This window comes from Cetorhinus maximus, chromosome 5, assembly GCF_964194155.1.
Source record: "Cetorhinus maximus chromosome 5, sCetMax3.hap1.1, whole genome shotgun sequence".
Classification (NCBI taxonomy): domain Eukaryota; kingdom Metazoa; phylum Chordata; class Chondrichthyes; order Lamniformes; family Cetorhinidae; genus Cetorhinus; species Cetorhinus maximus.
The window spans coordinates 164,281,264-164,299,873 of NC_135883.1; the positions used below are offsets into that span (position 1 = coordinate 164,281,264).

The window sequence follows — 18,610 nt, forward strand, 5'->3', positions numbered from 1 at the left end:
GCTGGGACTGTGCACACAGGATGTTGTGTGTGTGCTGGGACTGTGCACACAGGATGTTGTGTGTGTGCTGGGACTGTGCACACAGGATGTTGTGTGTGTGCTGGGACTGTGCACACAGGATGTTGTGTGTGTGCTGGGACTGTGCACACGAGAGCCCTACTTATCACCATTGGTGCTTCCAACACACTGTTCCAGCATTCTCGCTGTCCCATCACCAAATCCCTGTAATAAAGATTGATTAGCCCTTACCTTCCAGTGACTTTGTGCTGTTTCTTTTTCTAACTAGAATTCCACAGAGATCAAGTTACAGAATGGGCTGGTGTTGACACATGCATATTCAGTAACCGGTATTGAAGAGGTAATGACCAGAACGAGCAAGAGTGGGGCCCAGGGATTGAGAGTGGGGCCAAGTGAGAGTGAGTGTGGGGCTCAGGACGAGTGAGAGTGGGGTCTGGGGGAATGAGGGAGGGGGCATAGGGGAGTGACAGTGAGGGGAGAGAGTGGCTGAGGGGAGAGAATGAGTAAAGGGAGAGTGGGAGAGGGTGAGTGAGGAGAGAGTGGGTGAGGGGAGAGTGGAAGAGAATGAGTGAGGGAAGAGTGAGTTGAGGAGAATGGGTAAGGGAGAGAAAAGGGAGAGTGTGGGTGAGGGGAGAAAGTGAGAGAGTGGGTGAGGGGAGAATGGAAGAGAGTGAGTGAGGGAGAGAGGTGTAGAGAGTGTGTGTGAGTGAGAGACAGAGGGTTAGAGAGTGTGTGTGAGAGAGGGGAGAGTGTGTGTGTGTGTGAGAGGGGAGAGTGTGTGTGTGTGTGAGAGGGGAGAGTGTGTGTGTGAGAGATGGGAGAGTGTGTGTGTGAGAGAGGGGAGAGTGTGTGTCACCCGGATCATGTTTAGTATTTCTCCTGTTTGAGGCCTGTGCATTAGCTTTTGACTGTATTTAACCAGTCCGAGGCCTGTATATTTAACCTGTCTGAGGCCTGTATGTTTAACCTGTCTGAGGCCTGTATGTTTAACCTGTCTGGGACCTGTATGTTTAACCTGTCTGAGGCCTGTATGTTTAACCTGTCTGAGGCCTGTATGTTTAACCTGTCTGAGGCCTGTATGTTTAACCTGTCTGAGACCTGTGTGTTTAACCTGTCTGAGGCGTGTGTGTTTAACCTGTCTGAGACCTGTATGTTTAACCAGTCTCCAGCCTGTGTGTTTAACCTGTCTGAGGCCTGTGTGTTTAACCTGTCTGAGACCTGTATGTTTAACCTGTCTCCAATCTGTGTGTTTAACCTGTCTGAGGCCTGTATGTTTAACCTGTCTGTTATGTTTCACTGTGGGGTCGCTTTGCTCGTGAACCAGTTGACGCTTGTCTGTCGGCAGGTGAGTCGATTACAATACACGGCAGACACAGAGACCAATATGAAATGAAGCACATACTATTTATTTACACAAACACCAGAGCACTAACATGAACCAGACCCTACTCTAGACTAACATTAACATGATAGCCCGCGCTACACAGCTATTGGGTCTTACAGTCACGTGGTCAATCTGCTCACAGTCTCTTAAAGGTGTATCTAAGGTTACCACATCCCTCCCCCTTTACTTGAAAGTACATTTTACAATATATTAGCTATTTACATAATAAACTATTTACGAATTCAGTCACTCAGGAGGGTTTTTCAAATGTGTCGGCCGTCGTATTGTACGACTTCGGATGGTTTATCTGAGGCCTCCCTCTCAGGAGTTATCTGTCCACTCGGCTCCCCAGTAGGAACCTGTAAGTTTGCCTCTTCGACTCTCTCAGGCTCAACTGGTTCTACAGGTACTTCCAAAGCAGGAGGAGTTCCTTCTACCTGTGGTGTAGACTCCAACGGGAATGCTTGGCCCACGTTTTCTTGTGGATCTGTTTCCCGTTTCCTGAGGTGATCTACGTGTCTCCTGATTATCCAACCTTCTGCCGATATGTGATAGGAAATGGGTCCTGTCGCAGCACTGACTTCACCTGATGGCCATTTGGGCCCATCTCCAAAGTTCTTTGCAAAAACTGTGTCTCCAACAGTGAAGTTGCTTTCACGACTGTGGTAATTGTGTTCATTTCTCTGGGCCTCCTGACATCTCTCTACCCTCCCCCATAAATTCGGCCTTGAGACTGAAACGTGTCCTGAGACGTCTCTTCATCAATAACTCCGCGTGGACAGTATCGGTGGTTGTGTGTGGCGTAGCCCTATAGCTGAGTAGGAAATGTGACAATCTAGTTGCAATAGAGTCGCCTTCCAGTTTTTTCATTCTGGATTTGAAGGTCTGGACTGCCCTCTTGGCCACCCCATTGGTTGCAGGATGGTATGGCGAGTTCTGAACGTGTGTTATGCCATCAAGAGTTGTAAATCTTTGGAACTCCCTGCTAGTGAAGGCCGTTTCATTATCAGACACTATTATCTCTGGTAACCGTGTATCGCGAAACTCAGACGCAACCTGTCTATGGTAGCGACAGATATGGGTGATCTCACCTCGTATCCATCCATCTGCTTCAAGTGAGCGTCTATAAATCAAAAGGAACATTGTGCCCAAAAAAGGCCCCACATAGTCAACGTGGAGGTGGACCCATGGCCTTCCTGGCCATTCCCAGGGATGCAATGGGGCAGAAGGGGGCAATTTCTGTACCTGTTGGCACTGTATGCAGCTCTTGACCATGTTTTCGATTTCTGTGTCCATCCCTGGCCAGCATAAGTAGCTGCGCGCTAACCTTTTCATTCTGGAAATGCTGGAGTGAGCACTATGCAATTCCCTCATTAATGGTTGTTTTCCTCTGGGAGGCACAATGACTCTCGCTCCCCACAGCAAGATGCCATCGGCAGGTGAGCTCATATCTCCTGTTAAAATGGGGCTTCATTTCATCCAACTTTGGCTCCTCAGACCACCCCTGTAAGACTTGTTCCCTGACGTGAGATACGGTCTGTCCACTCTCTTATTTGTTTGGCATTTACTGGTGACGAATCCAGAAAGTTTAAAAACAAGACAAGTTCTTGAGGAATTGGGACGTTCACATTGTTGTCTTTTAGAGGTAATTGGCTCAGTGCATCAGCATTGGCAACCAGGCCTCCCAGCCCAGGGGTTAAAGTATATACATAAGCAGTTAGAATCAGTGTGCACCTTTGGATGCGTGCTGAGATAATTGGGGGTATTGCCTTAACTTCCCCAAACAAGCTTCATAGTGGCTTGTGATCGGGTACAAAGGTAAAGTGGCGACCATGGATGTATTGGTGGAACTTCTTAATGCCAAATACAATGGATAAGCCTTCTTTCTCTATTTGTGAGCATCTTCATTCTGCAACACTGAGTGTTCTTGAGAAGTAACCAATGGGCCGTTCAGAGCCATCCATCATCCGATGGGTGAGTACTGCCCCTACTCTGTAAGGGGATGCATCGCAGGTTAAAGTTAATTCTTTCTTTGAGTCGAAATGGACCAACAAGGCCAATGAATGTAGCAACTGCTTTACTGTCGTAAAAGCCTGTTGTTGTGGAGCTTGCCAAGTTCACCTGTGGTTTTCCTTGAGTAAACCGTATAATGGAGCCAGTACTGTTGACAAATTTGTGAGGAAATGGCCATAAGTTAACCATTCCCAAGAATGACTTGAGTTCTATGGCATTTTTCGGGACTGGTGCCTCACGAATAGCTCTCACCCTGTCTTCTACTGGGTGAAGGTCCTGCGAGTTGACCCTATGGCCCAGGTAAATCACTTCTTTTGGTTGGAAGATACATTTTCCTCTTTTCAAGCGTACTCTGGCTTGTGAGAAATGCTTCATTACCTCTTCCAGGTTAGTCAGGTGTTCTTCACCAGTCAGTCCTGTTACTAGGACACCATTGAGATAAACCACCACATGGGGCAGACCTTGGAGTATATTTTCCATAGTCCTTTGGAAAATGGCACAAGCTGATGAGACTCCGAAGGGTAATCGGGTAAACTGGTATCACCCCTAACGTCTGTTGATAGTCACAAAATCCCGAGAGGCCTTTTCTAGCTCGATTTGCTGGTTAGTGTGGCTCATGTCGAGCTTTGTATATGCGGTTTCTCCTGTCAGCTTGGGGTATAATTCATCAATTCTCGGTATAGGATGCCTGTCAAGTCTGGCCACTTTGTTAACGGTCAACTTGTAGTTACCGAATATTCACACACTCTGGTCAGGTTTTAGTACTGGAACTATGGGTGCTGCCTATTCACAAAATTGTACAGGTTGTAAGACTCCCAATCTTTCCAGCCTGTCTAATTCGACATCAACTTTCTCTTGTAATGCATAAAGGACTGGCCTCGCCAGATGTCTCAGAGCGGCTACAGGACATTCTGAAGGGGGAGGGCGAACAGCCATTGGTCGTGGTACACATTGGTACAAACGACATAGGTAAAAAAAGGGATGAGGTCCTAAAAGCAGAATATAGGGAGTTAGGAAGTAAGTTGAAAAGTAGGACCTCAAAAGGTAGTGATCTCAGGATTACTACCAGTGTCACATGCTAGTCAGAGTAGGAATAGCAGGATATATCGGATGAATACTTGGCTGAAGAGATGGTGTGAGGCAGAGGGTTTCAGATTCCTGGGACATTGGGACTGGTTCTGGGGGAGGTGGGACCAGTACAAACTGGATGGGTTACATGTGGACAGGACCGGGACTGATGTCCTGGGGGGAATATTTGCTAGAGTGGTTGGGGAGGGTTTAAACTAAAATGGCAGGGGGATGGAAACCTATGCAAGGAGTCAGAGGAGGGGGAATCAAAGACAAGAACAAAAGACAGAAAGGGGAATAAGAAAAGTGATAGGCAGAGAAATGAAGGGCAAGAATCAAACAGGGCCTCAGTGAAAAATAGTGGGAACGGGACAAGTAATGTTAAAAAGACAAGCCTTAAGGCATTCACAATAAAGTGGATGAATTAACAGCGCAAATAGATGTAAACAGGTAAGATATAGTCGGGATTACAGAGACATGGCTGCAGGGTGACCAGGGATGGGAACTGAACATCAAGGGGTATTCAGTATTTAGGAAGGACAGACAAAAAGGAAAAGATGGTGGAGTTGCATTGCTGGTTAAAGAGGAAATTAACGCAATAGTGAGGAAAGATTTTAGCTCCGATGATGTGGAATCTATATGGGTAGAGCTGAGAAACACTAAGGGGCAAAAAACATTAGTGGGGGTTGTATATAGACCCCCAAACTATAGTGGTGATGTTGCGAATGCCATTAAACAGAAAATTAGAGACGCATGCAATAAAGGAACATCTGTAATTATGGGTGACTTTAATCTGCATATAGATTGGGCAAATCAAATTAGTAACAATACCGTAGAGGAGGAATTCCTGGAGTGTATACGGGATGGTTTTCTGGACCAATACGTTGAGGAACCAACTAGAGAACAGGCCATCCTAGACTGGGTATTGTGTAATGAGAAAGGAATAATTGGCAATCTAGTTGTGCGAGTTCCCTTGGGGATGAGCAACCATAATATGATAGAATTTTCATCAAGATGGAGAGTGACGTAGTTGATTCTGAGACTTGGGTTCTGAATCTTAATAAAGGAAGCTACGATGGTATAAGGCGCGAGTTGGCTATGATGGATTGGGAAACGTTACTTAAAGAGATGACGGTGGATAGGCAATGGCAAACGTTCAAAGAGCGCTTGGGTGAACTGCAACAATTGTTTATTCCTGTCTGGCGCAAAAGTAAAATAGGAAAGGTGGCCAAACCATGGCTTACAAGGGAAATTAGAGATAGTATTAGATCCAAGGAAGAGGCATACAAATTGGCCAGAAAAAACAACAGACCTGAGGATTGGGAGCAGTTTAGAATTCAGCAAAGGAGGACCAAGGGATTGATTAAGAAAGGGAAAATAAAGTAGGAGAGTAAGCTTGCAGGGAACATAAAAACTGACTGTAACAGATTCTATAGGTATGTGAAGAGAAAAAGATTGGTGAAGACAAATGTAGGTCCCTTACAGTCAGAAACAGGGGAATTTATAAAGGGGAACAAAGAAATGACTGACCAACTAAATACATACTTTGGTTCTGTCTTCACAAAGGAGGACAGTAATAACATACCAGAAATGTTGGGGAACACAGGGTTTAGTGAGAGGGAGGAACTGAAAGAAATCAGTATTAGTAGGGAAATAGTGTTGGGGAAATTGATGGGATTGAAGACAGATAAATTCCCGGGGCCTGATAATCTACATCCCGGAGTACTTAAGGAAGTGGCCCCAGAAATAGTGCATGCATTGTTGGTCATCTTCCGAGATTCTATAGACCCTGGAACAGTTCCTACAGATTGGAAGGTAGCTAATGTAACCCCACTATTTAAAAAGGGAGGCAGAGAGAAAACAGGGAATTATAGATCAGTCAGTGGGGAAAATTCGAGAGTCCATTGTAAAAGATTTAATAGCTGAGCACGTGGAAAACAGTGGCAGAATCAGACAGAGTCAACATGGATTTATGAAAGGGAAATCATGCTTGACAAATCTACTGGAATTTTTTGAAGATGTAACTAGTAGAGTTGATGAGGGGGAGCCAGTGGATGTGGTTTATTTGGACTTTCAGAAGGCTTTCAACAAAGTCCCACATAAGAGATTGGCATGTAAAATTAAAGCGCATGGGATTGGGGGTAGTGTATTGAGACGGATAGAAAACTGGCAGACAGGAAACAAAGAGTAGGAATAAATGGGTCTTTTTCCGAATGGCAGGCAATGACTAGTGGGTACCACAGGGATCGGTGCTGGGACTGCAGTTATTCACAATATATATCAATGATTTAGATAAGGGAATTAAATGTAATATCTCCAAATTTGCAGATGACACAAAGCTAGGTGGGAGGGTGAGCTGTGAGGAGGATGCAGAGATGCTTCAGTGTGATTTGGACAAGCTGAGTGAGTGGGCAAATGCATGGCAGATGCAGTATAATGTGGATAAATGTGAGGTTAATCACTTTGGTAGCAAAAACAGGAAGGCAGATTATTATCTGAATGGCTATAAATTGAGAGAGGGGAATGTGCAATGAGACCTGGGTGTCCTTGTACACCAGTCGCTGAAGGTAAGCATGCAAGTGCAGCAGGCGGTAAAGAAGGCAAATGGTATGTTGGCCTTCATAGTGAGAGGATTCGAGTACAGGAATAGGGATGTCTTGCTGCAATTGTACAGGGCCTTGGTGAGACCACACCTGGAATATTGTGTGCAGTTTTGGTCTCCTTATCTGAGGAAGGATGTACTTACTATGGAGGGAGTGCAGCGAAGGTTTACCAGACTGATTCCTGGGATGGCGGGACTGACATATGAGGAGAGATTGAGTCGATTAGGATTATATTTGCTGGAGTTCAGAAGAACGAGGGGGATCTCATAGAAACCTATAAAATTCTAACAGGACTAGACAGGGTAGATGCAGGAAGGATGTTCCCGATGGTGGGGGAGTCCAGAACCAGGGGTCACAGTCTGAGGATATGGGGTAGACCATTCAGGACTGAGATGAGGAGAAATTTCTTCACCCAGAGTGTTGAGCCTGTGGAATTCGTTACCACAAAGTAGTTGAGACCAAAATATTGTATGTTTTCAAGGAGGAATTAGATATAGCTCTTGGGGCGAAAGGGATCAAAGGATGTGGGGAGAAAGTGGGAGCAGGCTATTGAGTTGGATGATCAGCCATGATCATAATGAATGGCGGAGCAGGCTCGAAGGGCCGAATGGCCTACTCCTGCTCCTATTTTCTATGTTTCTATGTTTCTAATATATGGGGGTTGCTCTGGGATCCACATGGATTTATCTTGCAGTGCCTGAATCTCCCCAGCTCTTCCCAGAACACAGAGGCATATTTCTGTAATAAGTTTTGCTGATCTTTCATGCTGAGTTGAAAAGTCTCGGTCCACTCCAACTTTATTTCCCTAAGCCAGTTCCGCCCAAGTGGATTTGGACCCTGCACTGCCAGCACTATCAGGGTAGCTTAGCAGACTGGCTTCTATACTGTACTGGAACCTTGAACATACCTTTTACTCGTGTGTTTTCACCAGTATGTGTCTATAATCTAGTTAGATTAAAGCTGACTTTTCCAGCTTTAGTGAGCGGCCTCCTCCATTCAGATACCTGAATGTGTGTCGTGTATGCACCTGTATCCACCTCCATTCGAAGGGCTTTTCTGTTGACTTCTACTGTCACATAGATTAGCTCTGTTTTACCCATTTTTAAGTTGTGTAGCGAGTAAAAATTTGACTCTGTTTCTTGTGGTTCCTCCATTATATAAATTTCACAACTTCCGCCTTTTTGTTTGAAATTTGGCCTCAATCTTTCTTTACAATATCACAATGTGCCCATTGTGATGGCAGTAGAAACACTCATTTTTAAAAAATTGCCGTTTGTTTGTAGGCTGTCTGGTTCTAATTCTGCTATTATGAACGTGGTTTTTATCTTTTAAGCTATTGCGTTTTGCTGGTCTGTTTAATGATGGTTGTTTCCCGCCTTTCTGTGGAGCCCTGAGTTTCCGTGTCATTTCTAACCAGTGCTTCCCTCCCGATGCGAAGGACGGCGTCATTTTGTGCCCCCTTGATTTCTCCTGAGTTCCTGACTGTGTCTCCATTGCAAGCGCCAACTCCAGAGCCCTGCTGAAGTCTAAATTCGTTTCTGACAACAACCTTTTTTGAATGGCGTCTCCGTTAATCCCACATACTAATCAGTCTCTTAACATGTCGTTTTTCAACGTCCTGAACTCACAGTGCTCTGTCGGTTGTTTTAAGGCTGCTACTCAGCAAGCGACTGTCTCTCCAGGGGAGCGACACCTCGAATTAAATTTAAAATGCTGCGTTGTTACTGAGGATTTTGGCTGAAAGTGGCTTTTCACAAGATTCACCAACTCATCAAAGCTCTTGGAATCTGGGGCGTTAGACTACGAATTAGGCCGTATGTTTTACTGTCACATGTCGATAAGAGGATCGCTCACCTCTTCTCCTCCCCCAATATGTCATTGGCCAAAAGGAAAAACAGTTCAATATAATGTGACCAGTCATTGGTGGACTGATCAAACGCTTCGATACAGCCAACTTGTGGCATACTGGAGGGAGATAACCTCGACCACTATGGTGAGGGCTTGCAATTGTAATGTACTTACAATCATCCTGCAGGACACGGCTGATCCACTACAGTGGAATTTCTGCAGCTTTCCTTGGTGTCATCGACTGGCCTTGTTTTGCCTCATCACCAATTGTTGTTTCACTGTGGGGTCACTTTGCTCCTGAACCAGTTGACGCTTATCTGTCGGCAGGTGAGTCGATTACAATACACGGCAGACACAGAGACCAATATGAAATGAAGCACATACTATTTATTTACACAAACACCAGAGCACTAACATGATGTGTTCTTCTCCAACCAGACCCTACTCTAGACTAACATTAGCATGATAGCCCGCGCTACACAGCTATTGGGTCTTACAGTCACGTGGTCAATCTGCTCACATTCTCTTAAAGGTGTATTACGCCTCAGATTACAACACTGTCTGACGCCTGTGTATTTAACCTGTCTGACAAACATGTGTTTAATCTGTCTCCAGCCTGTGTGTTTAACCTGTCTCCAGCCTGTGTGTTTAACCTGTCTCCAGCCTGTTTGCTTAACCTGCCTGAAACTTGTGTGTTTAACCTGTCTCCAGCCTGTGTGTTTAGCCTTTCACCAGGTGTGGGCAGAATTTTATGTCCCGTGCCCAACCTGATCGGGTGTAAAATGATGAGCTTCGCGACGTCACCAAGCACTCACACGATATTTCACTCGGCGGGCAGGTGTGGGTACCAGAGACACAACCGTCATTAACTAACAGGCCACTTAGGCCATTAACAGTCCAATTGACGGTGATTTTTTGTTGCCCGTGTGAATTTGTGCCCATTACCCGGGCAGGCAGCCAGCCGACACTTTCAAAAACCTCATCCACTGCGGGATTAGAAGGGTCAGTGGCATGGCCAGTGTGAGTGGTCAGGAGTGTGGTAGATAGTTTGCAGCTGGTGACTTATTGGTACTTTACAGCTTCTCTCTGTTCGGGGCTTCATTCTTAGCATTTCCAGGCTTCAGCTCAGGCCTCCTTGGTGTCTCCAAGGACCCCGGAGAATTCAGATCACGTGGACCCTTCCAGGTACCAGACAGCCTTCTGTTACCCTGGGAATGGGGATTGTGGTCTCCGCTGGTGGCACCTCCTCTGAGGGAGAAGAGAGGGGCAGAAGGGAGAGGTGTCCAGGTGCCCCAATGCAGCTTCCAGGGGAGGGACCTGTGGGAGGAGAGGCCCAGGTACAAGGGGCGCACAGGGCCAGCAGGAAGTCTGAGGTGAAAGGGGCCGCAGAAGATGCCACTATCCTGCTGCCTGGGTTTACAGGCAGTGATGCAGCTACCTCAATATGTCTGAGGTGCAGTGTCGAAGGAGGCTCCGCCTCTCAAGGGAGAGCGTGACCTCCATCTGTCAGATGACTGGGCCTGAGATCACCTCCGACTGTGTGGGTGGGCACCCCATGCCAGTGGCTCTGAAGGTCACAGTGGCCTCAATTTCTACACCTCCAGGGCTCAGTGGGGGATCTTTTTGGAGTCTCCCAATCAGCCGCCTGCAGTTGAGTCAAGCTGGTGACAGAAGCTCTGTTCAGGCGGGTACAGGCATTTACTCATATCTGTATGGATGAGTCCAGCCAGGCTGAGCGAGCCAGAGGCTTTGCAGCCATTGCTGGGTACCCCCCGTGTCCAGGGTGCAATAGACTACACACATGAGGCCATCAAGGCGCCAGCAGGTGAGCCGGGTGCCTTTGTCAACAGGAAGTGATTCCGCTCCATGAACGTGCAGATAGTGTGTGATCACAGGATGCAGATTCTGCAAGTCTGTGCAAGGTACCCAGGCAGCTCCTATTATGCTTACATCCTCAGACACTCCCAGGTACCGAGGCTCTTCAGTGCTCCAACCCGACTGGATGAATAGCTGCTGGGTCACAAGGGCTATCCCTTGAAAAGGTAGTTAATGACACCTCTCCACCACCCGAAAACAGAGGCGTTACAATCAGAGTCATACCTCCACAAGGGCAGTGGTAGAAAGGGCCATAGGTCTTCTGAAGATGCGCTTCCGATTCCTGGACCGTTCAGCGGGTGCACCACAATATCCCCCAGAGTGGGTGTCACTGATAGTGGTTGCATGCTGCACTCTCCACAATCTGGCACTGGCAAGGGGGGTCCACTGGAGGAAGAGGATCTTGATGTAGCTCCACAGGCCACAGGGGATGAGTCCAGTAGTGAGTCTGAAGAGAAGAATGGTGAGGAGAACGCTGAGGGTGATGAGCCGGACCTCAGTAACCTGCAGGGAGGGAGGGATACCTTCGGCTAGGTTACTAAAGATCAGCTTCAACCGCATGCCAGGGCTGCCTCTTCCATCCCGGATGTCTGAGAGGACCCTTTCAATTGGACACAAAGTCCACTCAGTGCCTGTGCAATAAAGCTCAGAGCCACCTACATCCAGCATTACAGACTGGCGTTACATACTCCATAAAATAAAAAGGTGAAGCAACCTCAGGCCATGACCACAAAAACAAAATGTATCTCATTTTGACAATTCCAAACTATTTACATAAACTTCTCTGGTCTTCATTCCCAGACCAGTATACATAAAGTAAATATAAATGAACATAAAATCACCGTGACCTGTCCCTTTTGTACTCACCAATGTGCACCGACATTCTAGCCACTGAGCTAATGCCCACCGAGGTGCTGGTATCTGCGCTGGTGCCTGCTTTAGAGAGCGGGTGTGACACAGGTGCTGGGGTCCTCCGGCATCAGGGGTGGCCCTTCAGGGTCCGGAGAGCGACTGCCTGCTGGTGAACCTAAGGGAGAATGAAGTCATGTCATTAGTTAAAGCCATCACTCTGTCACTGTGCCAGGTACCCTGGTGAGACAATGGAGATCTGCATCATGGTGCCATCATCTTCCAATCATCAATGGGGTCTCCAGGTTCAAGGCTCCATCAATGAAGAGATTACACTAGAATGGTTGCACAACCCGACACTCTCACCTCTGTGCATTACGCTCTTATCTTCATCGGGCACCCCTACCCCTCCTCACCCGGTTGCACAGGGAGTGTGCTGGCTCTCGAGCTCTAGGCCATCCTGCTCGAACCTGGTGAGCAGCAGCAGGTTGGATGGGCCTCCGCCTGTCCGTGGCCTCTCCAATTGCTTATGGCTCATCTTCTCTTGAAAGGACAGAGGAGCATTGACTAGTCCACTCTCTACCTGCAGCGCCATTGCAGCCTGGCCAACCCCAGCTGAGGAACACCTCGCAGGGCACATCCGAATTGTGGCCCTCAAGCCCCAAGGCACTCAGTGCAAGCAGCCAGGGCTCACCCCCTTGGCCAGCTCCGGCATCACTGACAGTTGGCACTCAGACTCTAGCACCCCTGAGGTCCACGGGGGAACACCCACACCTTAACAGTTCTGCACTCTGGCCCATGCCAACACAATACTCACCCTTCCTGAGCGCAGCAGGTCATTGAAGCACTTCCAGGAGTGCTGCACCACACCATGGCTGCTCACCATTCCTGCCACCTCCTCCCATGCCCTCTTGGTGAGGTGTGGTGGCCTCCTCCTCCCATCTCTGGGGACAAGGGTAACCCTCCTGGCAGCCACCTCCTCCAGGAGGATGGTGAGGCACTCATCGGAAATGCGGGGGGCCGAGTTCCCGCCTGACCATGTCCAGCCACACTTGACGCCATTGGGAACGCTGACCACACGTCCTTCCATGGCAGCCTTCCAGGGGCTGCCCGGGCCATTTCTACACCGGCCACCGGGTCACCATTGGACCCAGCAGCCGAAAGGGCCACCACCCCCCCGCCCGCCCCTTCCCAGCCAGTGCAGAGCCGCGTTTCACGCTGCCCGCGCCTTAATTAGCCCGACAACGTGAAATTGCGATCAGGGGCCGATCACGGACAGCAGACCGTTTCCCAGCCACTGTCGAGCCTGCCCACCCAACAACCTCAAAATCCTGCCCTGTGTGTTTAACCTGTCCGAGGCCTGTGTGTTTAACCTGTCCGACGCCTGTGTGTTTCACCTGTCCGAGGCCTGTGTGTTTAACCTGTCCGAGGCCTGTGTGTTTAACCTGTCCGAGGCCTGTGTGTTTAACCTGTCCGAGGCCTGTGTGTTTCACCTGTCCGAAGCCTGTGTGCTTCACCTGTCTGAGGCCTGTGTGTTTCACCTGTCCGAGGCCTGTGTGTTTCACCTGTCCAAGGCCTGTGTGTTTAACCTGTCTGAGGCTTGTGTGTTTAACCTGTCCGAGGCCTGTGTGTTTAACCTGTCCGAGGCTTGTGTGTTTAACCTGTCCGAGGCCTGTGTGTTTAACCTGTCCGAGGCCTGTGTGTTTAACCTGTCCGAGTCCTGTGTGTTTAACCTATCTGAGGCCTGTGTGTTTAACCTGTCCGAGTCCTGTGTGTTTAACCTGTCCGAGGCCTGTGTTTTTAACCTATCTGAGGCCTGTGTGTTTAACCTGTCCGAGGCCTGTGCGTTTAACCTGTCTGAGGCCTGTATGGTTAACCTGTCTGAGGCCTGTGTGTTTAACCTGTCCGAGGCCTGTGTGTTTAACCTGTTCGAGGCCTGTGTGTTTAACCTGTCCAAGGCCTGTGTGTTTAGCCTGTCTGAGGCCTGTGTGGTTAACCTGTCCAAGGCTTGTGTGTTTAGACTGTCTCCAGCCTATATGTTTAGACTGCCTAGACCTGTATGTTTAGACTGTCTCCAGCCTGTGTGTTTAGACTGTCTGAGGCCTGTATGTTTAGACTGTCTCCAGCCTGTGTGTTTAACCTGTCTGAGGCTTGTGTGTTTAGACTGTCTGAGGCCTGTGTGTTTAGACTGTCTCCAGCCTATATGTTTAGACTGTCTGAGGCCTGTATGTTTAGACTGTCTCCAGCCTGTGTGTTTAACCTGTCTGAGGCTTGTGTGTTTAGACTGTCAGAGGCCTGTATGTTTAACCTGTCTCTAGCCTGTGTGTTTTGCTTTATGGAGCTGTACATTTATCCTATCCTGGTTAGGGTTGTGTATTTTTCGTGTTTGTGGTGTCCTGTATTTCTCCTGCCTGAGGCCTGTGCTGTCTTTAGCCTGTAGCCGGCCTATATGTATATCTCATCTGAGGTAGTTTGTCTGTATTTGTCAGTGTATCTAGCCTGCCTGTATGTTTATGCGGTTTGAGGCTGTCTTCTCAACTGCAGACCAAAACAATCCTAAATTGTCTCTGTGTTTTATTTTTGCGGGGGCTGCTGCTATGGAGCAGGTGCCATACAAAAACCGAATGGAGCAACTAGTCCGTGTGAGGAATCCATGGGGGAACAGTGTAGAGTGGAACGAGCGTTGGAGTGATCGGTGAGTTCAGCAGTTACCATGACAACAGCTTATTAAGAACTGTGTTTATCCCAACTCCCTACAGCCCAGCTCCTTGTACTGGTCTCACTGAATCTCTTTTACAATCAGAGTCTGAGACAGGTCCTCAAAGAACGAGGGGTCCTTTGCGGCTCCCGTGTGTTTGTGGTAATCGGGTTGAGTTAATCTGGCTGTGACCTGCTGAACCTTCTCTCTACCCACAAGTTTACATCGATGGTAGAAATCCTGGGCCTCATTTATACATTTTCTGGCTGGTGTGGAACTTTCAGGGCGTTTGTGAGAATCCTCAATAAACCATCCAACGGCACGTAATTAAACTGAGGATCAGCTGAGGCTCAATGTGCGGCACTTTTGCTTCAGATTCAGAAGATTGGAGCTTCAAGCTCCACTCCAGTGATGTGAGCATAACAGTGTAGGTGAAAACAGCAGCACAGTACTGAGGGAGTGCTGCACTGTTGGGAGGTCTGATGTTTTGGACAAGAGGTTAAACTGAGGCCACACCTGCCTTCCAAGGTGGAGGTAGAAAGTTCCTGGTCTGGCCTGTGTTTGACTACAACTACTCCCTGAATGGCCTAGCAAGCCACGCAGTTCTCAAGGGCAATTAGGGATGGGCAATAAATGCTGGCCCAGCTCGTGACACCCCCACCACGTGAACGAATACAAAAAAGAAACTGTTTGAGGAAGAGCTGGAGAATTTTCCCCAGGTTTCCTGGCTGTTGTTTTCCCTCAACAATCATCACAAAAACAGACAATCTCGTCATTCTCACTTTGCTCTTTGTGGGGGGTGGCTGTGTGCAAATTTTTAAAAATTCATTCACGGGATGTGGGCTTCGCTGGTTGGGCCAGCATTTATTGTCCATCCCTAATTGCCCTTGAGAAGGTGGTGGTGGTGAGCTGCCTTCTTGAACCGCTGCAGTCCCTGTCATGTAGGTACACCCACAGTGCTGTTAGGAAATTCCAGAATTCTGACCCAGTGACAGTGAAGGAATGGTGACATATTTCCAATTAAGTCAGGATGGTGAGTGACTTGGAGGGGAACTTCCAGGTGGTGGTGTTCCAATCCTTCTGCTGTCCTTGTCCTTCTAGATGGTAGTGGTCGTGGGTTTGGAAGGTGCTATCTAAGGAGCCTTGGTGAATTCCTGCAGTGCGTCTTGTAGATGATACACACTGCTGTTACTGTGCGTTGGTGGTGGAGGGAGTGAATGTTTGTGGATGTGGTGCCAATCAAGTGGGCTGCATTGTCCTGGATGGTATTGAGATTCTTGAACAAAAACAAAAAGTGCTGGAAAAACTCAGCAGGCCTGACAGCATCTGTGGAGAGAAAGACAGAGTTAATGTTTCGAATCCATATGAGATTTCCAGCATCCGCAGTATTTTGCCTTTATCTTGAGCTCCTTGAGTGTTGTTGGAGCTGCACTTGTCCAGGCAAGTGGGGGGTATTCAATCACACTCCTGACTTGTGCTTTGTAGCTTGTGGACAGGCTTTGGGGAGTCAGGAGGTGAGTTACTTGTTGCAGGATTCCCAGCCTCTGACCTGCTCTTATAGCCACAGTATTTATATGGCTAGTCCAGTTCAGTTTCTGGTCAATGGTAACACCCAGGACGCTGATAGTGGGGGATTCAGTGACGGTAATGCCATTGAACGTCAACGGGAGATGGTTACTGTTATAGAGTTGATTTTCCAGGCAACTTTTCTTGATGGAAACATTGAACTTTATTTACAAGGCAGCAGCAGTTACATGTGTGCATCAAACTGTATGGGCAGAATTTTGTCATCAGCGAGCAGGGGGTGGGGCCCACTCGCCGATGCGTAAAATGACGCGGGATGATGTCGGGCGGAACCCCTGATTTCATCCCGCCCCATTTAAATTTTCAGGATGGCGGGGGCGCAGCAAAATCAGCTGCGGGCCCGCCGACCTGTCAACGGCCAATTGAGGTCACTGACAGGATCTTTTAAACAATTAAAGGACCTGCCCGTCCAACCTTAAGGTTGGTGAACAGGCCAGGAGCCCCGGCGACAAATAAATAAAACATGAAACCTCATCCAGCGGCGGGATGAGGTTTCATGTAGGGTTTTAAAAAGCAAAGTTATTATGTAAATTATTAACATGTCCCATCTCATGTGACATTGTCACATGAGGGGGACATGTTAAGGAATTTTTTTTTCTATTTTTCATATTTTTCAAAGTGGAAGCAAGCTCCCTGAGGCTGCACTTAGCCTCAGGAAGATGTGTGTTCTTTCGTGCGCATGCGTGAAAGAGCGCACTCTTGCATTTAGTGAATCCCCCCCCACCCGCACAGGGAGTGCATAGCACTTCCCACCAGACATCACGCTGGGCAGGCCTTAATTGGCCCGCCCATGTAAAATGGCGGTGCGGCCTGCTTCACCGGTGGGGATTGGCTCCCCGCCCACCGGAGATTGGGTCGGGCCGGCCCGCCCGACAGGCTGAAAATTCTGCCCTATAACTAAAGAAGAGCTCTTCCCTAGAGGTTCCCCCACGCTGCTAACTGATCATTTTACACAGATCATGTGATCTTACAACACAGGATTATTCTTAAAGCTACAGTCCAACATTTCCCCAAACTATAATTACTACATTCCTCCCCCTTTAACTTTTCTGTATATTTTGTACTTACAGGGATATTTATCTCATGACATTACAGTATTTACACAGGTCATGAAATTACAAGTTCAATCTTTCAGGTGGTTTCCTGATCCATGTGGAACGTCATAGCTCCACAACCTCTGACACTTTGACAGGAACCACATTCTCTAGAACCACATTAACATCAGGTACCTCATTAGGCACAGCCAGTTCCGTGTTGTTCACTCCAACAGAGACATTGGGCATGTCTATCCTTGGTTGAGCAACTTCAACAGGAACTACAGGTTCAGCAATGGTTACAGGTGGAACATCATTTTGTTGGGTTGTCTCCCTTCTTCTTAAATGATCCACATGCTTACAGATGATCCAGCCCTCCACTTGCATATGGTATGACAATGGTCCAGCTTACTTTACCAGGTAACCACTTCGGTCCTCCACCGAAATTCCTTACATATATGCTTCTCCAACAGTAAATTGTCGCTCACAACTATGCAAACATCAGTCGCTTTTTGGTTCTCTTGACTATTCTCCACCCTCTGCTCCAAATTGGGAAGTATCAGGCTTAGTCTTGTTCGAAGATGGCGCCTCATCGATAACTCTGCAGGTGTTGCACCTGTCGTGCTGGGAGGGTTATCCTGTAGTGAAATAGGGAACAAGCAAGCTTTCTTTTCAACAATTCACCTGTTAACTTCTCCATTCCCGCCCTAAAAGTTTATACTGTTCTTTCCGCCAGTCCATTAGATGATGGATGATATGGTGCAGTCTTCATGTGGTTGTTACCATTCAGGCTGACAAACCTTTGAAATTCAGCACTCGGTGAATGTCGTACCATTATCTGAGATGATTACTTCTGGCAATCCATGGATAGAAAAGCTTTGGCATAGTTTTTCTATAGTAGTGCCTGACGTTGGCAACTGAGGTTGGTGCCCAGGCCGCTCCCATGGGTGTAATGGCAACTTTTGTAGCAGTTGGCATTGCACACAGTGTTTTACCACCTTCTCAACATCGACGTCCATCCCCGGCCACCAACGATAACTTCACGCTACCATCTTCATTCATGAGATTTCTGGATGGGCACTGTGTAACTCTACTAAGAGTGGTTCCCTTCCTTATAAAGGAGCTACTACACATGCCCCCCATAATAGAATACCATCTTAACTGCTCATTTCGTGTTTTCAGTTGAAAAATGGCTTCAACTCATCAGAGACTGGTTCCTGGGACCATCCATGTAACACCTGGTCTCTCGCTCGAGACAGGGACTGGATCACGATTCATCCAGTTTCTTATCTGCCTGGCACAGGCTGGTGAGGAATCCAGGAAATTTGTCACTAATACGAGCTCTTAGGGAATTGGAACATGGTCATTGTTCTCTTACAAAGGAAAGTGACCTAGAGCATCGGCATTGGCTGTGTGAATCCCTGGTCTATGCACAAAGGTGTATTCATATGCTGCTAAAATTAGGGCCCATCTTTGAATCCATGCAGAAGCTATGGGAGGGATAGCCTTTGAACCTGTGTAGAAGCTATGGGAGGGATAGCCTTTTCCTCACTACACAGACCCTAAAGTGGTTTGTGGTCTGATATTATTGTGAAGTGTCGCCCATGTACATAGTGGTGGAATTTATTTAAACCAA

The 18,610-nt window shown here is 47.7% G+C and overlaps 1 protein-coding gene across 1 annotated transcript in view; it reads left to right on the top strand.

The window, feature by feature from the left end:
- Nucleotides 1-18,610, top strand: part of LOC144681052 (calpain-14-like) — a 118,714-nt gene that overhangs the window by 40,495 nt on the left and 59,609 nt on the right. The window contains exons 6-7 of the mRNA XM_078542739.1: nt 287-358; nt 14,265-14,353. Of these exons, the coding sequence (XP_078398865.1) occupies nt 287-358; nt 14,265-14,353 (161 nt within the window). The remainder of the gene's footprint in view (nt 1-286; nt 359-14,264; nt 14,354-18,610) is intronic.